An 18,400-nucleotide genomic window follows, 5' to 3' on the forward strand; every position below is an offset into this window, starting at 1 on the left:
CATAAACGGCACATACAACTCAATACCAAAAAAACAAACAATCCAATTTAAAAAATGGGCAGAAGGGACTTCCCCAGTGATCCAGTGGTTAAGACTCCACACTTCCACTGCAGGAGGCACAGGTTTGATCCATGGTCGGGGAACTAAGATCCCAAATGCCACGCAGAGCAAGCAAAAAATAAAAATATATTTTTTAATTTTTTTTAAAAATGGGCAGAAGACCTATATATAAATTTTTCCAGAGAAGACATATAGGTGGCCAACAGGCACATAAAAAGATGCTCAACATCGCTAATCCATCAGAGAAATGCAAATCAAAACCACAATGGTATCACCTCACATCTGTCAGAATGGCTATCAACAAAAAGACAAAAATAACAAATGTGGGTGAGGATGTAGAGAAAAGGTAACCCTAGTACGCTGTTGGTGGGTATGTAAACTGGTGTAGCCACTATGGAAAACAGTATGAAGGTCCCTCAAAAAACTAAAAATAGGGCTTCCCTGGTGGCACAGTGTTGAGAGTCCACCTGCCGATGAAGGGGACACGGGTTCGTGCCCCAGTCCGGAAGGATCCCACATGCCGCAGAGCGGCTGGGCCCATGAGCCATGGCCGCTGAGCCTGCACATCCGGAGCCTGTGCTCCATAACGGGAGAGGCCACAACAGTGAGAGGCCCACATACCTCAAAAAAAAAAAAAAAATCCTAAAAATAGAACTACCATACGACCCAGCAATTCCACTCCTGGGTATACAGCTGAAGAAAAGAAAAACACTAATTCAAAAAGATAAATGCACCCCAATGTTCACTGCAACATTATTTACAATAGCAAAGATATGGAAGCAACCTAAGTGTCCATCAACAGATCAATGAGTAAAGAACTCAGTCATAAAAAAGAATGAAATTATGCCATTTGCAATAACATGGGTGGACCTAGAAGGCATTATGCTTAGTGAAATAAGTCAGACAGAGAAAGACAAATACTGTATGTTATCACTTATATATGGAATCTAAAAAAAACAAAGGAATGAATATAGCAGAAATAGACTCACAGGTATAGAGAACAAAATAGTGGTTACCACTGAGAAGAAGGAAAGGGGTAGAGGCAAGACATGAGTAAGGGATTAAGAGGTACAAACTACTACATATAACATAAATAAGCTGGGACTTCCCTGGTGGTCCAGCAGTTAAGACTGCACACTCCCAATGCAGGGGGCCCGGGTTCAATCCCTGGTCGGGGAACTGGATCCCGTATGCCGCAACTAAAGATCCCGCATGCTGCAATGAAGATCCCGCGTGCCACAACTATGACTCGGCTCAGCCAAATAAATGTTTTTTTAAATAAAATAAAATAAATAAGTTACAGGGATATATTATACATCACAGGGAATATAACCAATATTTTAAAATAACTTTAAATGGAGTATAACCTATAAAAAGTTTGATTCACTGTGTTGTACACCTGAAACTAATGTAAATCAACTATACTTCAAAAAAATATTAATTTTTTAAATAATAATAAAATTTTTTAAAAACTAGGGCAACTTTGTTACTAATATATGCCAGAGAATACAAATCTTCAAAAGTTTCCTTATCTACTTACTCTTAAACCTCCCTGTAATGAAAATCATACCATTAAGTTTCAGTGATGACCATTAAGTTTATAATCATCTACTCTCAATAAAACAGCCACTTTCAAATTTATAAGAATGTTGACATAGGCTCTAAAGATAAACTGAAAATATACTTTAGATATAATATTGAGACAAAATATGATCAAGAACAAAATTCAGATTGACTCCTGTGTATATTACAGCCATGTTCTAAACTGAGTAATATTAATATTTTTGGTAATGTAGGGGATAGTCTTGAAAACACACACCTGTTACTTCAACTTATTGCTATAACTCCCCATGCAATACTATAATCTTAAACCAAAACATTTTTCATAACCTGCCATCTTCTGCATACTTAAGTACAAATATCCTGGGCTCTAATGTGAAATACCTTAATTAGTGAAGAAAAATTCAAATAATACACTTCCTACTGAAGAACTATATTCAGATGAAAAACAGAAGGTATGTACATACATTCCAGTCTCTCCAATGAGAATATCGCGTGTATTGAATTGAATCCTTAAAATAGAACTCTAGCAAACTAAGAGTTCAAGTCAAAGAAGTAGGGACAATTTGAGCAAGAGAAGAAAGCACAGATATCAGGGGACTATGCTGCTAAAAAAAACAAAACTGCCTCACCATCTGTTGTTATATGAAATTTTTTTAACAGAAGACAAAGCGATTCTCAAAAGGTTTAAACTGTACTTGTACTCACACATTTGCTAAAACTCACCCACAATGAAGTCTAACAATTAGCCCGTCAACTATTTAACAAATATAAAATCCCTTACTATTTTCTGATGGGGATAACCCTGACCACCTATTTAAACCAGAAAATAAATTTAACCATAAATTTAACCACGTGAAAAAGAGAAAAGAACACAGAAAAGGAATGCTTTAAAAAGACGCTTAACTTCCCAGACCTTTAGACAATTTTGTCTAAAACAACCTTGATTTACCTTTAAATCAGTGAAGACAAATAGAGATTAAAATAGTTTTTCTAACATTTGTAACTGAAAATTTCTGACTACCTTAACTTAAAATACAGATTTTTATTAGAAGGAGGTTCAATTTCAGAGAATCTGTTAATCAAGGTATTTGTATGATCTAAGCTGTTTCATTACTGCCTTTGGCTTCAAGTTTAAGTAAAGACCAATGTCAAAAGGAAAGAAACCAAATTCTTGCCCAGGATACTGGTTTTAAGAAATCCTTAAATAATCTCTCTGTAAAGTAACTGCTTCTTATTTCTCTGAATTATCTCACACTAAAATTTGGGTTATGTGCCATAAATGTTAAGCCTAATACATATTCACTTAATATATGTATATATTCATATACTCACTAGGTTACTTCGTTGGGAAAGCCTTCCCAAACCCACCTCATGTAACACTCTCTAGCAACGTCCTGTACTTCTTATTAGCACTTACCACAGTTGAAATAACTTTTTGTATATTTCTTTTATCTTCTTATCTTCCCCCTTAACTGTAATGTCCACATACATCTTGTTCCCCCTACCCCTGTATTTCTGACACATTATAGGCAATCTGTAATATTTGAAGAGTAAAATGAGGATAGGAAAGACAGAGAAAATGAAGATTCATAGTAAATACAGTTACAGTAACACTCCCTGGGCTCCAAATGGAACTATGAGCACACTCTGAAATTCAGTCTGATCCTGATTAATTCAGTGTCTCCTGGGCTTGAGAGTTTCTAAGAAATAGGTCTGAAAAAGATGGCCCCGTGTCTACTTTTTTCAGGGTTTAGAAATCAAAAATGATCAGAATAAGTCTCCTTCCATCATTGCCAGTAGATACTGAATCCTTCAGGACAACTCCCAAACTGGACTAGTGACAATCCAAACTCCAAGGATCTAGTTAGAATCAAGAAATCAAAGCAACCTGACACATGTAGTGAGTCAAAAGACTATACAAAGTAAATGATAATAAGCTGAAAACACTGTAAATTCAGCATTCTTATAAAAGGAACCTGCTCAAAACTGATGATACTTGAGCCAGCATTCGTCCCTCTTTTCATACTCTTTTTTCACACATACTTTCATTTCAATTAATATTTTTCAATGCTGCTGAAAGCAAAATTGCTTAAAATCTGCATTCATTCACTTCAGTTGATTCTCCTCAAGCATATCTGAAGAAGGAGAGAGCCTCATATACAATTTGTAACATCAATTTACAGGACCAATTTGATTCACTAATAAACCAGGCTCATTAACAAATACTTATTAACTACACTCCTAGCTTCCTCAGATGAAGCAGATACATCTCACACTAAACATGAAGGAAAAAATACACCCAAAAAATCACCACACTCTTTTAGAGGAGATCAATTAGTAGAAAGAAAGCTAAGATAGTGATAAATCAAAAGACAATTTAAAAGTTTGACCTCAGATCAACAGAGATTAAAATAAATCTTTAATAAAATACCACTGTTATGATAAAATAGTTTAACACCCTTAATCATCAAAGCACCAACTAATATACGTTACTATGTGCCCAGTATAGTCCTTGGGGATATAAATATATATCACATTCACTATATTATATAAGTAATGAAAAACTGTACCAATACATTTTTAATTAAATTTTTTTATTGGAGTATAGTTGATTTACAATGTTGTGTTAGTTTCTGCTGTACAGCTCTACAGCAAAGTGAATCAGCCACACATAAACATATATCCACTCCCTTCTAGACTCCATTCCCATAAAGGTCATTACAGAGCAATGAATATAGTTCCCTGTGCTATACAGTATGTTCTTATTAGTTATCTTTTATATACAGTAGTGTGTATATGTCAATCCCAATCTCCCAATTTATCCCCCCCTTTCCTCTTTGGTAACCATAAGTTTGTTTTCTACATCTGTGACTCAGTTTCTGTTTTGTAAATAGGTTCATTTGTACCATTTATTTTAGATTCTACATACAAGCAATATCATATGATATTTGTCTTTCTTTGTCTGACTTACTTCACTCAGTATGATAATTTCTAGGTCCCTCCATGTTGCTGCAAATGGCATTATTTGTTCTTTTTTATGGCTGAGTAATATTCCATGGTATATATGTATCACATCTTCTTTATCCATTCCTCTGTCAGTGGACATTTAGGTTGCTTCCATGTTCTGGCTATTGTAAATAGTGCTACAGTGAACACTGGGGTGCATGTATCCTTTTGAATTATGGTTTTCTCCAGATATATGCCCAAGAGTGGGATTGCTTGTACCAATACATTTTGTATAAATTTATTTATTTTTGGCTGCATTGGGTCTTCATTCCTGTGCGCAGGCTTCTCTAGTTGTGGCAAGCAGGGGCTACTCTTTGTTGCAGTGCGCGGGCTTCTCATTACGGTGGCTTCTCTTGTTGTGGAGCATGGGCTCTGGGCACGTGGGCTTCAGTAGTTGTGACACACAAGCTCAGTAGTTGTGGCTCGTGGGCTCTAGAGCGCAGGCTCAGTACTTGCGGCACACAGGCTTAGCTGCTCCACGGCATGTGGGATCTTCCTGCAGCAGGGCTTGAACCTTTGCCCCCTGCATTGGCAGGTGGATTCTTAACCACTGCGCCACCAGGGAAGTCCCTACCAATACATTTTGAAAAGACTTTCCAGGGGCTTCCCTGGTGGCGCAGTGGTTGAGAGTCCGACTGCCGATGCAGGGGACACGGGTTCGTGCCCCGGAGCGGCTAGGCCCGTGAGCCATGGCTGCTGAGCCTGCGCATCCGTAGCCTGTGCTCCACAACGGGAGAGGCCACAACAGTGAGAGGCCCGCGTGCCGCAAAAAAAAAAAAAAAAAAAAGACTTTCCAAAACTTTATTTAGCTCTTTATTAAGCAGTCACTTCAATTAACTCCCCTTCTCAAATTATCACCTAGCACACAGGCCTGGTACATATTCAATAAATACTTAATGAATAAATTATAAATCTATTATTAAAGTCTTATACATTTTTTATCACTATCAAACCTTATACAGGTAGATCTATGGAACATAAGTTTGTGTTCCAGCCTTTCGATCCAGGTTGTCTTGTCATAATCAATAAAACTAACTACTTACATGTATATTGCTTACGCACAAATTTGAGGCAAGGTTTTTTTTCTCAAGTCATAACTCATGAAAAGAAGAAGCCATACTACATTCATTTACTCCACAGACATGTTCATTTTTTGACAATCTGTTGTCCAATTTATTCCTCAGAAATCAAGAGCTCTCCATCCTAAATAACAAAACTTAGATTCAAAATTATAAAATAAATCATGTAAATTATATCTGGACAGAGGTGAATAAGCAAAGAGAAAAATAGTATGAAACGCAATCAAGCAACAGCCATGGCAAAGATTTCACATTTTCTGAGATGGAAAGCCACTGGAGTGTTCTGATTCATATTTTTAAAAGACATGAGATAGGTATTTGACCCCCATTTTACAGATGAGAACACCGTGGTTCACATATGTTAAGAGACTTGCTCAAGGTCACAAAGCTAGTAAGTGGCAGGACTGAGATTCAAGCCCATGCTCTTCCCACCTCTTAACAATACTTCCCAAAACTCCCTGCTCGACACTTCTCTGCAACACTCTTTCTTCTCCATCTCTTCATACCTCTCTGACTGCTTCTTTTTCTTTTTCCTCCACTCCAAAAATGAGCATTTAAGTTGTCTTCTCTTTCTAAACCCTTGCTGACCTAAAGACTTCTCTTCCTTGTTGACTTACCAGGGCTTCAACTTTCATCTCTATCTTACGACATAAAGAATATGTCATAAGAATAGAGATGAAACCTAAATCTCTAACCCCACCTTTTCTCTAGAACAGCAACTCTCCATTTCTCAATGCCTCTTGGTCATTTTCCACCCAGATATCGTACTAGTAGCTAAAACTCAATATGCCCCAATGCAATCCAGCATATTTCACTGAAGATATTTTTTCCAAAGCACTACCTTGCACATATTCCAATAAACGAGGCTTAAAATCTTACAGCTTCATTGCTTTCCTCCCCCTGCTTTACATCTGAGTCACTGAATCCAAGATTTCTATAAACCACTGCCAGATTAAGCTTTATGAAATAACTTCAGGCATACTACCCCTGTTGGCCACCTTAGCGATCGCCTACTACAACAAATAACGTCCAAATTCCACCTGCCATTCCCCAAAGCACACCATATCCTATTCTACCTGAATGTCTTTGTTCAAGCCATTCCTCTCCCTTATCCCCCACCTATTTCTACCTTTCCAAATCCTGTTTTCCCTTCAAGGCCACTAAAATGCCATCTCTCTCATTAAGTTTCCCCTTATCTCCCCAGCCAAATATGACCTTCCACCTCCATCTCTCAAATCACTTTAATATGTACCTTATGGCATTTATCTCAATGAATTTTATTACAGGATAATACATGCCTAGTCTCCCCTCCTTCTTACAATATAAGAAGTATGTCCCATTCATTTTTTTTATTTTCCACCATACCACATAGCACACAGCTGCTATACACAGCAGCCTGCACATAGCAGACTCAATAAATACCTGGTAAATGAATAGGGGACAAATATTCCAATACTAACCATCAAGGTTCAGATATATAATATTACTAAACCTAATCATCAAGTCGTCTCCCCTCAATGTGTGTATATTTTTTATCAATGTTTATCAGCAAATAATCATAAAAATCTTTTAATGAGTCAAAAGTTCATGAAAAATATAATTTTCTAAATAGTAAATAAGAGGTCTGGTTATTCAAAATAATCTGTACCACAGTAAATCAACTAGAGAGTTGGCTATGAAGGCGATCCAATGGAAAAATCTGTCACCACGGGGATGACCAGAGTGGATTTGGATCCCTAACTTCTCCAGGTGTGCTTCTCTCTCTACCAAAATGAATGATTCTATTGAAGAGGATAAACTTTCCCAGATAGAGGATCACTCCATTTGATTTGAAAAGAATTTTCTAGTGACGAGGCAAAAGGAACTAATGCCGACATTGAAAAATACCTATTAAGGATTTGTTGAAGGCTTTAAAATTTTTTTAAATCAACCAAATATCCATTTTAATAAGAATCTACTGACTCAGAAACATGAATAGCAATAATTTTTATCCCCGATTTAGGATAACTAAAGGGGCAAACAATAGTAAAGAAGATTTGGCCACAGAAAAAGGTGAGTTATGAAAGTGTTTAGTACAATATGTCTTCAACTTTCAACTAGAAGTAACGTGCTGGAAGTGTACTTTGTAATCAACAGAGATCAGCCAAAGAATACCAAGAAGTCACATAGAAAAACAAGTTCAACACACTCACAATCTCTTGTTGACGAATAGGAAAACTCATCATTTAATTGCTCAGTTGAAAGACAAAACTTACACGTCCAAAGGGATAATAACAAATCTTGTAAAAGAATCATCATTTACTTATTGACTAGAAAAATAAAATGAGCCCCCTCACCTCCACCCCTAAAGTAGGACTCAGGGAAAAATCAAAGGGGAATTAATCCATCATATTTACAAATTCCATGATCTCCAAATGTCAAACAATTCAAATATTCTCAGCAGTTTGTATTCCTTAATGACTTTGGTCTCTCTCTTTTTTTAAGTAAAAAACAAAAACAAATGGCCTATTACCAAAAATTTCAAAAAGCCTCATTGCTGGACTCATTTTCTCTACCTGCTAAAACACTGCCTTTAAAAACTCAGTGCACACTACATGCCAGAAGCACTTCATATATTATGCCACATTTAATCCTCACCAGGGCCTCCAGAGTTAAAATTTACCGAAACTGAGGCTTAGAGTAGTTAGGTAATTTGTCTGAGGTCACCCAGCTAGTAAGTAGTGAGCTAGAATTCTAACATAGGCAATTTGATCCCAGAATCTAGGATCCTGCCTCCTAAGTCATACTGAAATACAGAAATCTGAACACCATCTTGTAAGTGGAGTTAAGCTTGAGAAGTTTTGTAGAATGACCATTTTTTCCATAAAATAAAACTGTGTGAGAACATTAAAAAAAAAAAAAACTCCACCACTGAAATTTTAGTCAGTGGTTTTCAAGCCTTTTGCAACTAAAGACTGTCCATAAGTTGTTGTTGGTTTTTTTAATTCCTAAGAAATCCAACTCCTGCTTAAGTGTTTATGAACTTACACTCTAACAAGTCTGTTAAGATTATAAAATTCAAGGGGAGTAAATATTAAGTAAACATTTTTATACTCTGAAGAAGGGTGTAAACATCTGAAGGTCGTTGAAGAAGCAGGTTTTTAAATCATTCCTTCCCAAAAGTGTGAAAGGCTCTACTCTGAAGTCAGCTAATGATAAATGCCAGTACCCTAATCTGGAGGTCCTGTGGAAAGACACCAGGAAAAACAAGATCTTAGAACCACCTGAGACAACTGAACAAGCTTTCCTTTTAGAAAAGGCACCTAAGAATTTGAACAGCACAGAATCCATCCTCCTAAATGGGCAACTGTGTATTCTAAATTTGCCACAAAGTACCAAGGGCACTATGCTTTCATTAATTTTAGTGGTAGTCAAGGGTTTAAACAGTTTAACAACTGTTTCATGTGAATGTGTGTAGTGATGGGTACCACTTATTGTGAATGCGTGGCAATAACTATATTCAAAATATAGCTTCCTCAGCCGCATAGCACAGGGAGATCAGCTCGGTGCTTTGTGACCACCTGGAGGGATGGGATAGGGAGGGTGGAAAGGAGGGAGATGCAAGAGGGAAGAGATATGGGAACATATGTATATGTATAACTGATTCACTTTGTTATAAAGCTGAAACCAACACACCATTGTAAAGCAATTATACTCCAATAAAGATGTAAAAAAAAAAAAAAGACAAAAAATATATATATATAGCTTCCTGAAATACATTTTTGGTACATACTTAAATTATTAGCATATATTACAACATATGTAGGATTCTTTTTTTAAAAAAAAAACTACATCAAGTAAATTGATGATGATGTTTTTTACAAATCGTGAAAACACAAAGATTCACTGTGAAAAGGAATAGTCCATCTACATTTCAACATGGTTTAAGCATTAGAAGGTGAATACCAAGAATAGCTGTAGATACCAAGATGAGAAAAGCATGAGAGCAGATGTATAGAACAAGAGAGTAAATCTGGGGACTTCCCTGGTGGTCCAGTAGCTAAGACCCCATGCTCCCAATGCAGGGGGCCCAGGTTCAATCCCTGGTCAGGAAACCAGATCCCACGTGCTGCAACTAAGAGTTCGCATGCCGCAACTAAAGATCCCGCATGCCGCAACTAAAAGATCCCGTGTGGGACTTCCCTGGTGGCCCAGTGGTTAAGACTTTGCCTTCCAATGCAGGGGGTGCAGGTTCAATCTCTGGTCAGGGAGCTAAGATCCCAAGTGCCTAGCAGCCAAAACAAAACATTAAAAAAAAAAGAAGCAATATTGTAACAAATTCAATAAAGACTTTAAAAATGGTCCACATAAAAAAAAAAAGATCCCACACACCACAATGAAGATCCCGCATGCCACAACTAAGACCAGGCGCAGCCAAATAACTAAATTTTTTTAAAAAAATTTTTTTTAAAAAGAGTAAACCTGAAAGGAACAAAACGAATCAGTTTAGTACAACACACATGGTAATATTTCAAATGAAAAGCAGATATACAAGCAGATATATATATAGGCTCCAGAAAACACTCTTAACTAAAATTTTCCCCCAACCCAGCTTCCCTTAAACTTCTCCTTTTCTATCAATGATGGCAACAGCATCAGACTTGAAATCCTGGAAGCATAAACAAGCCCTCACACTGCCCTAATATTCTCAGTCTCTAAGTCTGTTCGTTCTTCCTATGAAATGCCTCTCCTGTGAAATGCCTCTAAAACTGCCCTTCCATTCTCTCTGGCACTACCTTAGACCTGCCAAATACTATCTCCTCACTCCTGAATTATTCATGAATTCATTCATTCATACCTGCACTCATTCAGACACTTCCTGAAGCACCTACTGAAGTACCGTGCTAGTTCTGAATACAAACCACCATTCTAACTAGAGGTGGAGATACAGATCATGACGAATGCACTATTTTAATAACAGCAACGCTTGATTAGGGCCCCACTACATGATAGCTGCATTCCAACACACTATTATCCATTTAAATCCTCATGACAACCCTAAGAGATGGGTATAGTTATCTTCTGTAAAGCAAGGAGACTAAGGCTCAAAGAAGTGAGATAATTTTCCTAAGATCACACTGCTAATAAGCTGCAAAGTAAGATCCCATGAGAACTGATTCTTTCTACCACTTGAGTGAATCTACTGCATCAACTCCTAAACAGTCTTTCCAATCCAGTCTACCCAATTCGACCAGATTCATCATCTGAAAGCACCATTCTGTACTTGTAACCCCTTTGTTCAAAAAAAAATCTCAATGGCACCTTTAGCCTGGCCTTCAGTCTTTGAGTCAAAAAAAAAAACAAAAAACAAAAACAAAAAAACACCTTTCCTTTCCCTTACTAGCTCTGAATCTTGGAAACTGCTTAATGTCTCTAATCTTCAGTTTTCCTACCTATGAAATGGAGATAAGACAGAGTTGTGTAAGGATTAAATAAGAGAAAATACGTGAAGGTTTAAGCATATGAGTGTTCAATAAATAAGAGTTGTTATTACTCATACAGCTATACACAAAACTTCTGTTTCAGCCAATCAATACATGTACTACTTCTTTTACGAAACCACTTAGATTTCTGCCTCAATTCACACTATTCTCCCTCCGCTCCATTAAGAATAGGTATCCTATAAATATCTAATACATGAATCAATACATGAATCAATGTCTGTACCTCCTTATCTTCAAGGCCCAAGTCAAATGCTACTTCTTCCAAGGAGCCCTCCCTAGCCGCCCTCAATGAACTTCACACCTAACTTAAGTGCCACTGAGAGAATGAGGAAGAAAAAAATGCCGAATTATTCAAGACCTATTATGAACTAGAAAACATGATACATCTTCAGTGCATTATTTCACTTAATTCTCACAGAGAAAGACAAAGTAACTTGCACAAAGTCAAAGAGCTAGTAACTAATGAAGCTGAGATTCAAAATCAGAAGTGGCTGATCCCTTTTAAAAGCCCACTTCTTCCCACCACCTTGTATCTTGGTACCCTGGATTACACATTTAATCAACAACTACCTAACACTGACAATGAGCAAAGTGTTGGTATATGCTCTAAGAGCCCCAGCAACCCATACAAATACAACAAACAAAACTGTCATGAAATAATGCTTATCCATACCACCTGCAGTGGACTCTAATTTCTTTCTATTCTCTTCTATTTCACTTAAAATAAAATACTGGTCAGTTCCCACTAATTTTACTTCACAACCACTCTTGAATAGCGACCCAGCTATCTTGAATACAGATATTACAAGGCCAAATAAGATCGAGAATCTGTCCTCAAGAAGTATTTAATCTAGCTGGAGACATAATGGTAAAACACAAACTTTTCTTGACCCCCCTTGACCCCAGCCCACCTACTGGAATAGAAGGCGGGCTTCCATTGCTCATGTTCCTGTTGTCCCCCGAAATACCCTATCAGGAAACATAACCAATAAAGTATCTAGGCTGTAAATATGAAAAACATCAGGCCCTCAACAAACAATTGTTGAATGAATGGATGAATGAATATGTGAGGTACAATAAAAGTGCTATGGATTTTCAGAGGGAGAAATTACATACCATAAACTCTCTCCCCACAAACCTCATAATCCTCTAAGGGAAGGAACAATCTCTGTATTACTGAATACATCAAGAGCGCAATCATGTTTGTAGATATTCTATTTAAAAAAAAAAAATTGAGCTACGGACTGGCCACAATTCATGTGGAAAAGCAGATAAACATGGATCTTGGCCAAAGAAAATCAAGGAAGACATTTACAGCTCCAATGATAAGTTTATTATCAGCCTTTACTCTAGAGCCTAACTATTCAAACTGTGGCTCTTGGTCCAGAAGTATTAATATTACCTGGGAGTTTGTTAGAAATGCAGAATCTCAGGCCCCACCCAGATCGACTGAATCAGAACCCCCATTTTAACATTCTCCCCCAGTGGATTCCTAACACACATTAAAGTTTGAAAAGCATAAGTATATATGACACAAATGAACTGGCTTCCGCTAGCTCAGAGAAAGTTACCATCTTCTCCTGTTATCTCTGTAATAAATAACCCGACTTTTCAAGAAGTACTACAGATATGGTCATGACACACCTTCAGGAATATTAGGGTATAAATCTAAATCATTACTCAATGAGAAGTAAGAATTGACCATCCACTGAACATTGGATGGAACTTTTAGAAAACATACCAAAAATAAATATACCTTTGCCTTCTTAGGACACAGGCTCTATTGGGCAAGAAAATAAGAGAATGAACTTCAATAGCCAAAGCAATAAATCTTTAATACCAAGGATGAGATTATTGAAAAAAAAAGAGATGCTGGTGAGAACATTTAAGAACAAACTTCTTTAACAATTCTCCATGATACAAACACGTATTTACAAATATTCTCTATTTAAAACTCCAAACTTAGATTGCCCTACAGGTAAAGCTGTGTAATGAAGGACCTACCTGACATTAAGTCAGATCTCCTAAACATTTTTCACTGACTCAAAGACTGGAACCACCCTTTAAAACACCAAGCAAAATCTCAACCAGGAGACCACTTTGTGAACTTGCAAAAACACTTGCAAAACCCTCAAGCTACGATCCTCTCATCCCAAACTGAGACAAGATCTGAGGCCACAGGGACTTGATGCCCAATATGCCCTCAAAAAAAAAAAAAAAAAAAATTGGGGAGGAGGCCGCCCAAACAGGGGGAATTAGATGAGGAATGATTGCAGGCCATTTCTCATCGCCTCGCTGACCTACAACACCTCTCCACAGGGCAGGAGGGAGGGAAAATAACGCAGGCCTCTGAACTCACAATTTTAAGGGCCCCAAACTTAATCCTGAAGTTGGGAACCCATCTTCTCCCCAACAGGCATTCAGATGACAGCTCAACTTCTAATTCCCCTCCCCCTTCTCCCGCCCCCCGTAGGATCTGGGATATCCGCCCCTCGCGATCTCCCCCCATCCCACCCACCGCCGCCAAAAATACCCTGACCCCTCCCAATGAGAAATCGACACAGGGCGAGTGCCCCGGGCCCCTCCGGAGCACGACTGCACGCCCTGGCCCATTCTCCACACTAAACTCGCCCTGGGGGAGGAGCTGATGGGTCTCACCAAGTACAGGGGAGCATAGATCTTCAGGGACTCCTCCAGGGCGCCCCTGGTGATCTGCACGAAGGAGACCCCGCAGGAAGGGTGCCAAGTGTGGCCGATCTCGTAGCAGTTATGAGGGATGGACTTGCTGAGGGCCGCCATGACGAGGTGCCGCGCGCAGGGGCCGGGAGGGGGTGAGCCGAAGCTCGGCAGGGAGGAAGAGGGGCGGGCAGCGAGCGCCCAACCGCCGCGGGCTCTCAGGGCGTGCCGGGGGTAGGCGCGGAATAGAGGGGAAAGCTCAAGCGAGCGGGGTTACTCTGGGCCAAAGTCCTCCGAGGTTGAGCGCTCAGAGCACGGCAGCTCGAGGGGGCGGGGCGCGCATCAGGAAGGCGGGGAGAGGCGGAGCGTGCGCGCTCCCTCAAGCGGCCTCGGCCCGGGGCGCGCGCCCGCCTCTCGGAGCCCGGCTCAGCGCGGGGGCCAGAAGGTGAGAGAGCGCAGCTCGGGGACGCGCCCGCCACCCCCTCCTTTAGCTCCGCGCCGGCGCGAGCGCGCCGAGAAAGATGTACAAAGATAGGCGACTTGCGTAATATTGGACTCTAGTCTCTGTCCTCTAAAAGCCCAACCAAGTAGAACTGAGAGCAGTGGAAGAAAGGGATTAAATGTCTTTGTTGGGAGCTGGTGGAGGAAGACGATTGCCAGAGGAGAGCCTGGACAACCATCCTCCTCAGAACTGCCAGCTCTTCTACCCTAGAGTGCCAGGTAATAAATAGCTAAGGCTGCCTGCTGGTTGGGACGAAACTGCGCCCAATTACTGGGCTTTCTAAGCTCTGCAGTGCCTGAGAATGCTTGAAAAATCTGTTAGCTGTGTTCTTGCACTTCCTGTATGGGGAAAGGACAGTAGTAGGTCGTCCTCTCCAAACCCTGGGCCACTGAGCAGTCCTGTCTGCAACATACATCACAGGTGCTCGTCAGCCAAATATGTAACCCAGCAAGGACTCACATGCCCCAGGCTCAGGAAGCCAGACTCTGACAGGAGGTGTTTGCAGCAAAGTAAAGGTTTATTGCAGGGCGCCAAGCAAGGGGGTGGGAGACAAGCCTCAGATACACTCCCACTTGGCCTTTGAGTTAGGGGTTTCGTAAAAAGGAAAAACAAAGAGGCTAGGATTAATCATCATCTCGTGACATTTCTTTTTTTTCTTTTTCTTTTTTTTTTTTTGCGGAACGCGGGCCTCTCACTGTTGTGGCCTCTCCTGTTGCGGAGCACAGGCTCCAGACGCGCAGGCTCAGCGGCTATGGCTCACGGGCCCAGCCGCTTCGCGGCATGTGGGATCTTCCCGGACCGGGGCACAAACCCACGTCCCCTGCATCTGCAGGCGGACTCTCAACCACTGCGCCACCAGGGAAGCCCTCGTGACATTTCTTAATCGTAGTTTCAGGAGTCAGGATGTCTCGAATTCTCAGGCCAGGTGGTCCATGGCTTCGGGGTCTGTAAGCTCATCTTGCCCTGGAGAAACAACCTGAGTTTGTACACTAATAATGATATCTATAATAGCAGTTTTAGAACATTAATGATGTTATCACAACAGCAGTTTTAGTCATCTGACTAGTTGATTAGTGTTCAGTTACCACAGGATTGAGGTCGGGGGGAAAAGAAAGGAAATTAAATTTTAGATAGATTAATCATAAACTCAGTGGGGGAACTCAGTTTTAGGGGGACTTGGCTTCAAATAGTACACATAGTAGAGGCAGCAGTGGTCTTAGAACTCATACCTGGCTAGAGAGATTGGCCAACAATTGGCATGACAAGGAACCTGTGCGGCCTATGAGTCTTATAACCCCACTAAATATCAGTTTCCTCACCTATAAATATCTTTCTAGTTTCCTTGGAATTACAAATTCTCAAGTTTCTTAAAGCAGGAACTTGCCATTAGACTGTTTAATATTACTTTTATGTACAACCTTTAGAGGAATCCCATTCATTCATTCTACAAATATTTACTGAGCACATACTATTTTCAGGCACTGTTCTAAGCTCTGTAGATTCAGATGTGAACAAGAGAGACAAGGTTTCCACCCATCTCTCCTCTCCTCCTCCTCCTAGTGCCACAGAGCTGGAGCCAGAGCTGCCAATGCAGCCCCAGGCACTATGGCTTCTGGAGTTACAGTGAATGATGAAGTCATCAAAGTTTTTAATAATAGGAAAATAAGGAAATCTTCTACAAAGAAGATTAAAAGGAAAGAAAGAAAGGAAGGAGGGAAGAAAAAAGGTCTCTTCTGTTTAAATGATGAGAAAGGACAAATAATTGTAGAGAAAGCAAAGCAGATCTTGGCAAATGACACTGGTGATACCACAGAGGATCCCTACACATCTTTTGTGAAGTTGCTACCTCTGAATGATTGCCAGTTTGCTCTGTATGATGCCACATACAAAACAAGAGTCTAAGAAAGAAGACCTAGTATTGATATTTATATTCTGGGCTTCTAAGAGTGCACCTTTAAAAAGCAAGATGATTTATGCTAGCTCCAAAGATGCCGTTAAAAAGAAATTTACATATATTAAACACAAGTGGCGTGTAAATGGCATGGATGAGATTAAGGAGCATTCATCACTTGAAGAGAAATTGGGAGACAATGTAATAGTCTCACTTGATGGAAAACCCGTGCTTATAAAATGACAGTCAAATGCCATCTGGGTGTTAAGGCGCTTCCACTTCTGCAGCTCAGTCAATTGGAATAGTGTTGGATTTTGTTTTGGTTTTTCCCCTTCCCTAATGGGCCCTTTCTAAACAATGAATGAAGGAAATATCATTCATTTAAGCAGCCTATCAGTGATTGCCATTAGACTGTTTAATACTATTTTATGTACAACCCAAGGAATGTTTTCCCATCATATTTTAGACAAAACAACTAGTTATATGAAAACTTAGTTATAAGTTATAAGAAAACTAAACAAGAGAATATGAGATAGGTGTAATAATAATATAACAGGATAAACTAAATAAGATAATAAAAGAGGAGTACTCAGATTGAAAGCCCAGAATAACAGTGGTAAAAAGATAAAAGTTTAACTGTCTGGGGACTTCCCTGGTGGCACAGTGGTTGAGAATCTGCCTGTCAATTCAGGGGAAATGGGTTCAACCCCTGGTCTGGGAGGATACCACATGCCGCAGAGCAACTAAGCCTGTGTGCCACAACTACTGAGCCTGAGCTCTAGAGCCCACGAGCCACAACTACTGAGACCATGTGCCACAACTACTGAAGCCCACGCACCTAGAGCCCGTGCTCTGCAACAAGAGAAGCCACTGCAATGAGAAGCCCATGCATCGCAATGAAGAGCAGCCCCTGCTCGCCAAAACTAGGGAAAAGCCCACGCGCAACAACAAAGACCCAACACAGACATAAATAAATAAATAAATGTATTAAAAAAAATAGTTTGTCTCTCTCTCTCTCTCTCTGATAAATATAGACAGTCTTAAGAGGGAAGAGATATGGGAACATATGTATATGTATAACTGATTCACTTTGTTATAAAGCAGAAACTAACACACCATTGTAAAGCAATTATACCCCAATAAAGATGTTAAAAAAATAAATAAAAAATATAGACAGTCTTAGTCTAAGATGGTGGCTTCATACCCATCAAGGATCCCTTACTTCTGACAGGTTGCTCTGCAGACTATTACCTGTGATTTCCATCCTAACTTATAAGTTGGCTGCTTCACCTTGAACCACGACATCCATGTGCTAGCCAGGAAGACCAGCCAAAGAGGAAGAGAGGACATAACGTCCTCTCTTTAAGAAAACTTCCCAGGAAACCTATGCAAGCCACTTTTCCTTACAACTCACTGCCCAAATCTTAGTCACATGGCCACACTTAGTTGCAAGAGAGGCTGGGAAATGTAATCTTTTTTTATTGGTTGAACAAATGCCCGGATAATATTTCAGGTTTTATTACCAAGCAAAATGAAAAGAACACATACTGGGGGCACCCAGAAGTGTCTGCCGTAGTCCTATGCCCCTGGCTGCCCAAACATCTGGACACATCCTTTTTCCCCAGATAAACATACCCTCTCCTTCTCAAGGGGAAGAACCTAAATTTCCATCCATTTACTCCATCTTGTTCAACATCCAGCATCTTCTGTAGGATCAAATACAGCTCTCATGTTCAAGTTATCTCCCTCTTTAACATACCCAATATACAATGGTAGAATAGGAACAAGATAATCACAATTTTAAAAAAAAATCTCCAATTCAAAATACGAGAGGATCAGAAACACAGCATAAACTTGTCCACAGAAATTACAGGAATAGTAATGCGTGCATAATGATAAGCATAATGTTTACCATGTGGCACAGCGAATACATACCAAGAAATAAAGAAAATTTTAAATTAAAATTAAAAGCATGCCATTTCTTTTAATTAACTGTTAAATGGAGACTTGAAGCTTGAAGATATTTGAGAAGAACACAGTTATTGTTGTCACAGGTGCCAAAAATGACAGTGCTAAAGAGTTGGATGGTGAAGGGGCAATTTCAGGCAAACTCTCGGATTCAAACAAATGGAAAGGGTAC

General features: G+C 39.6%; 1 protein-coding gene and 1 pseudogene across 2 annotated transcripts in view; one reads left to right on the top strand and one right to left on the bottom strand.

Moving 5' to 3' along the window:
* Positions 1 to 14,052, bottom strand: part of TMEM135 (transmembrane protein 135) — a 238,509-nt gene extending 224,457 nt beyond the window's left edge. The window contains exon 1 of the mRNA XM_082844923.1: positions 13,850 to 14,052. Coding sequence (XP_082701049.1) covers positions 13,850 to 13,990 — 141 coding nt within the window. The 5' untranslated portion in view covers positions 13,991 to 14,052. The remainder of the gene's footprint in view (positions 1 to 13,849) is intronic.
* Positions 14,053 to 14,486: 434 nt separating this feature from the next.
* Positions 14,487 to 17,206, top strand: LOC309964686 (cofilin-2-like; annotated as a pseudogene). The gene is made up of 2 exons (XR_014327199.1): positions 14,487 to 14,587; positions 15,930 to 17,206. The product of XR_014327199.1 is annotated as a cofilin-2-like (transcript).
* Positions 17,207 to 18,400: the final 1,194 nt, after the last annotated feature.

The sequence above is a fragment of the Leucopleurus acutus genome (assembly GCF_964270905.1).
Source record: "Leucopleurus acutus genome assembly, chromosome: 8".
Taxonomy (NCBI): domain Eukaryota; kingdom Metazoa; phylum Chordata; class Mammalia; order Artiodactyla; family Delphinidae; genus Leucopleurus; species Leucopleurus acutus.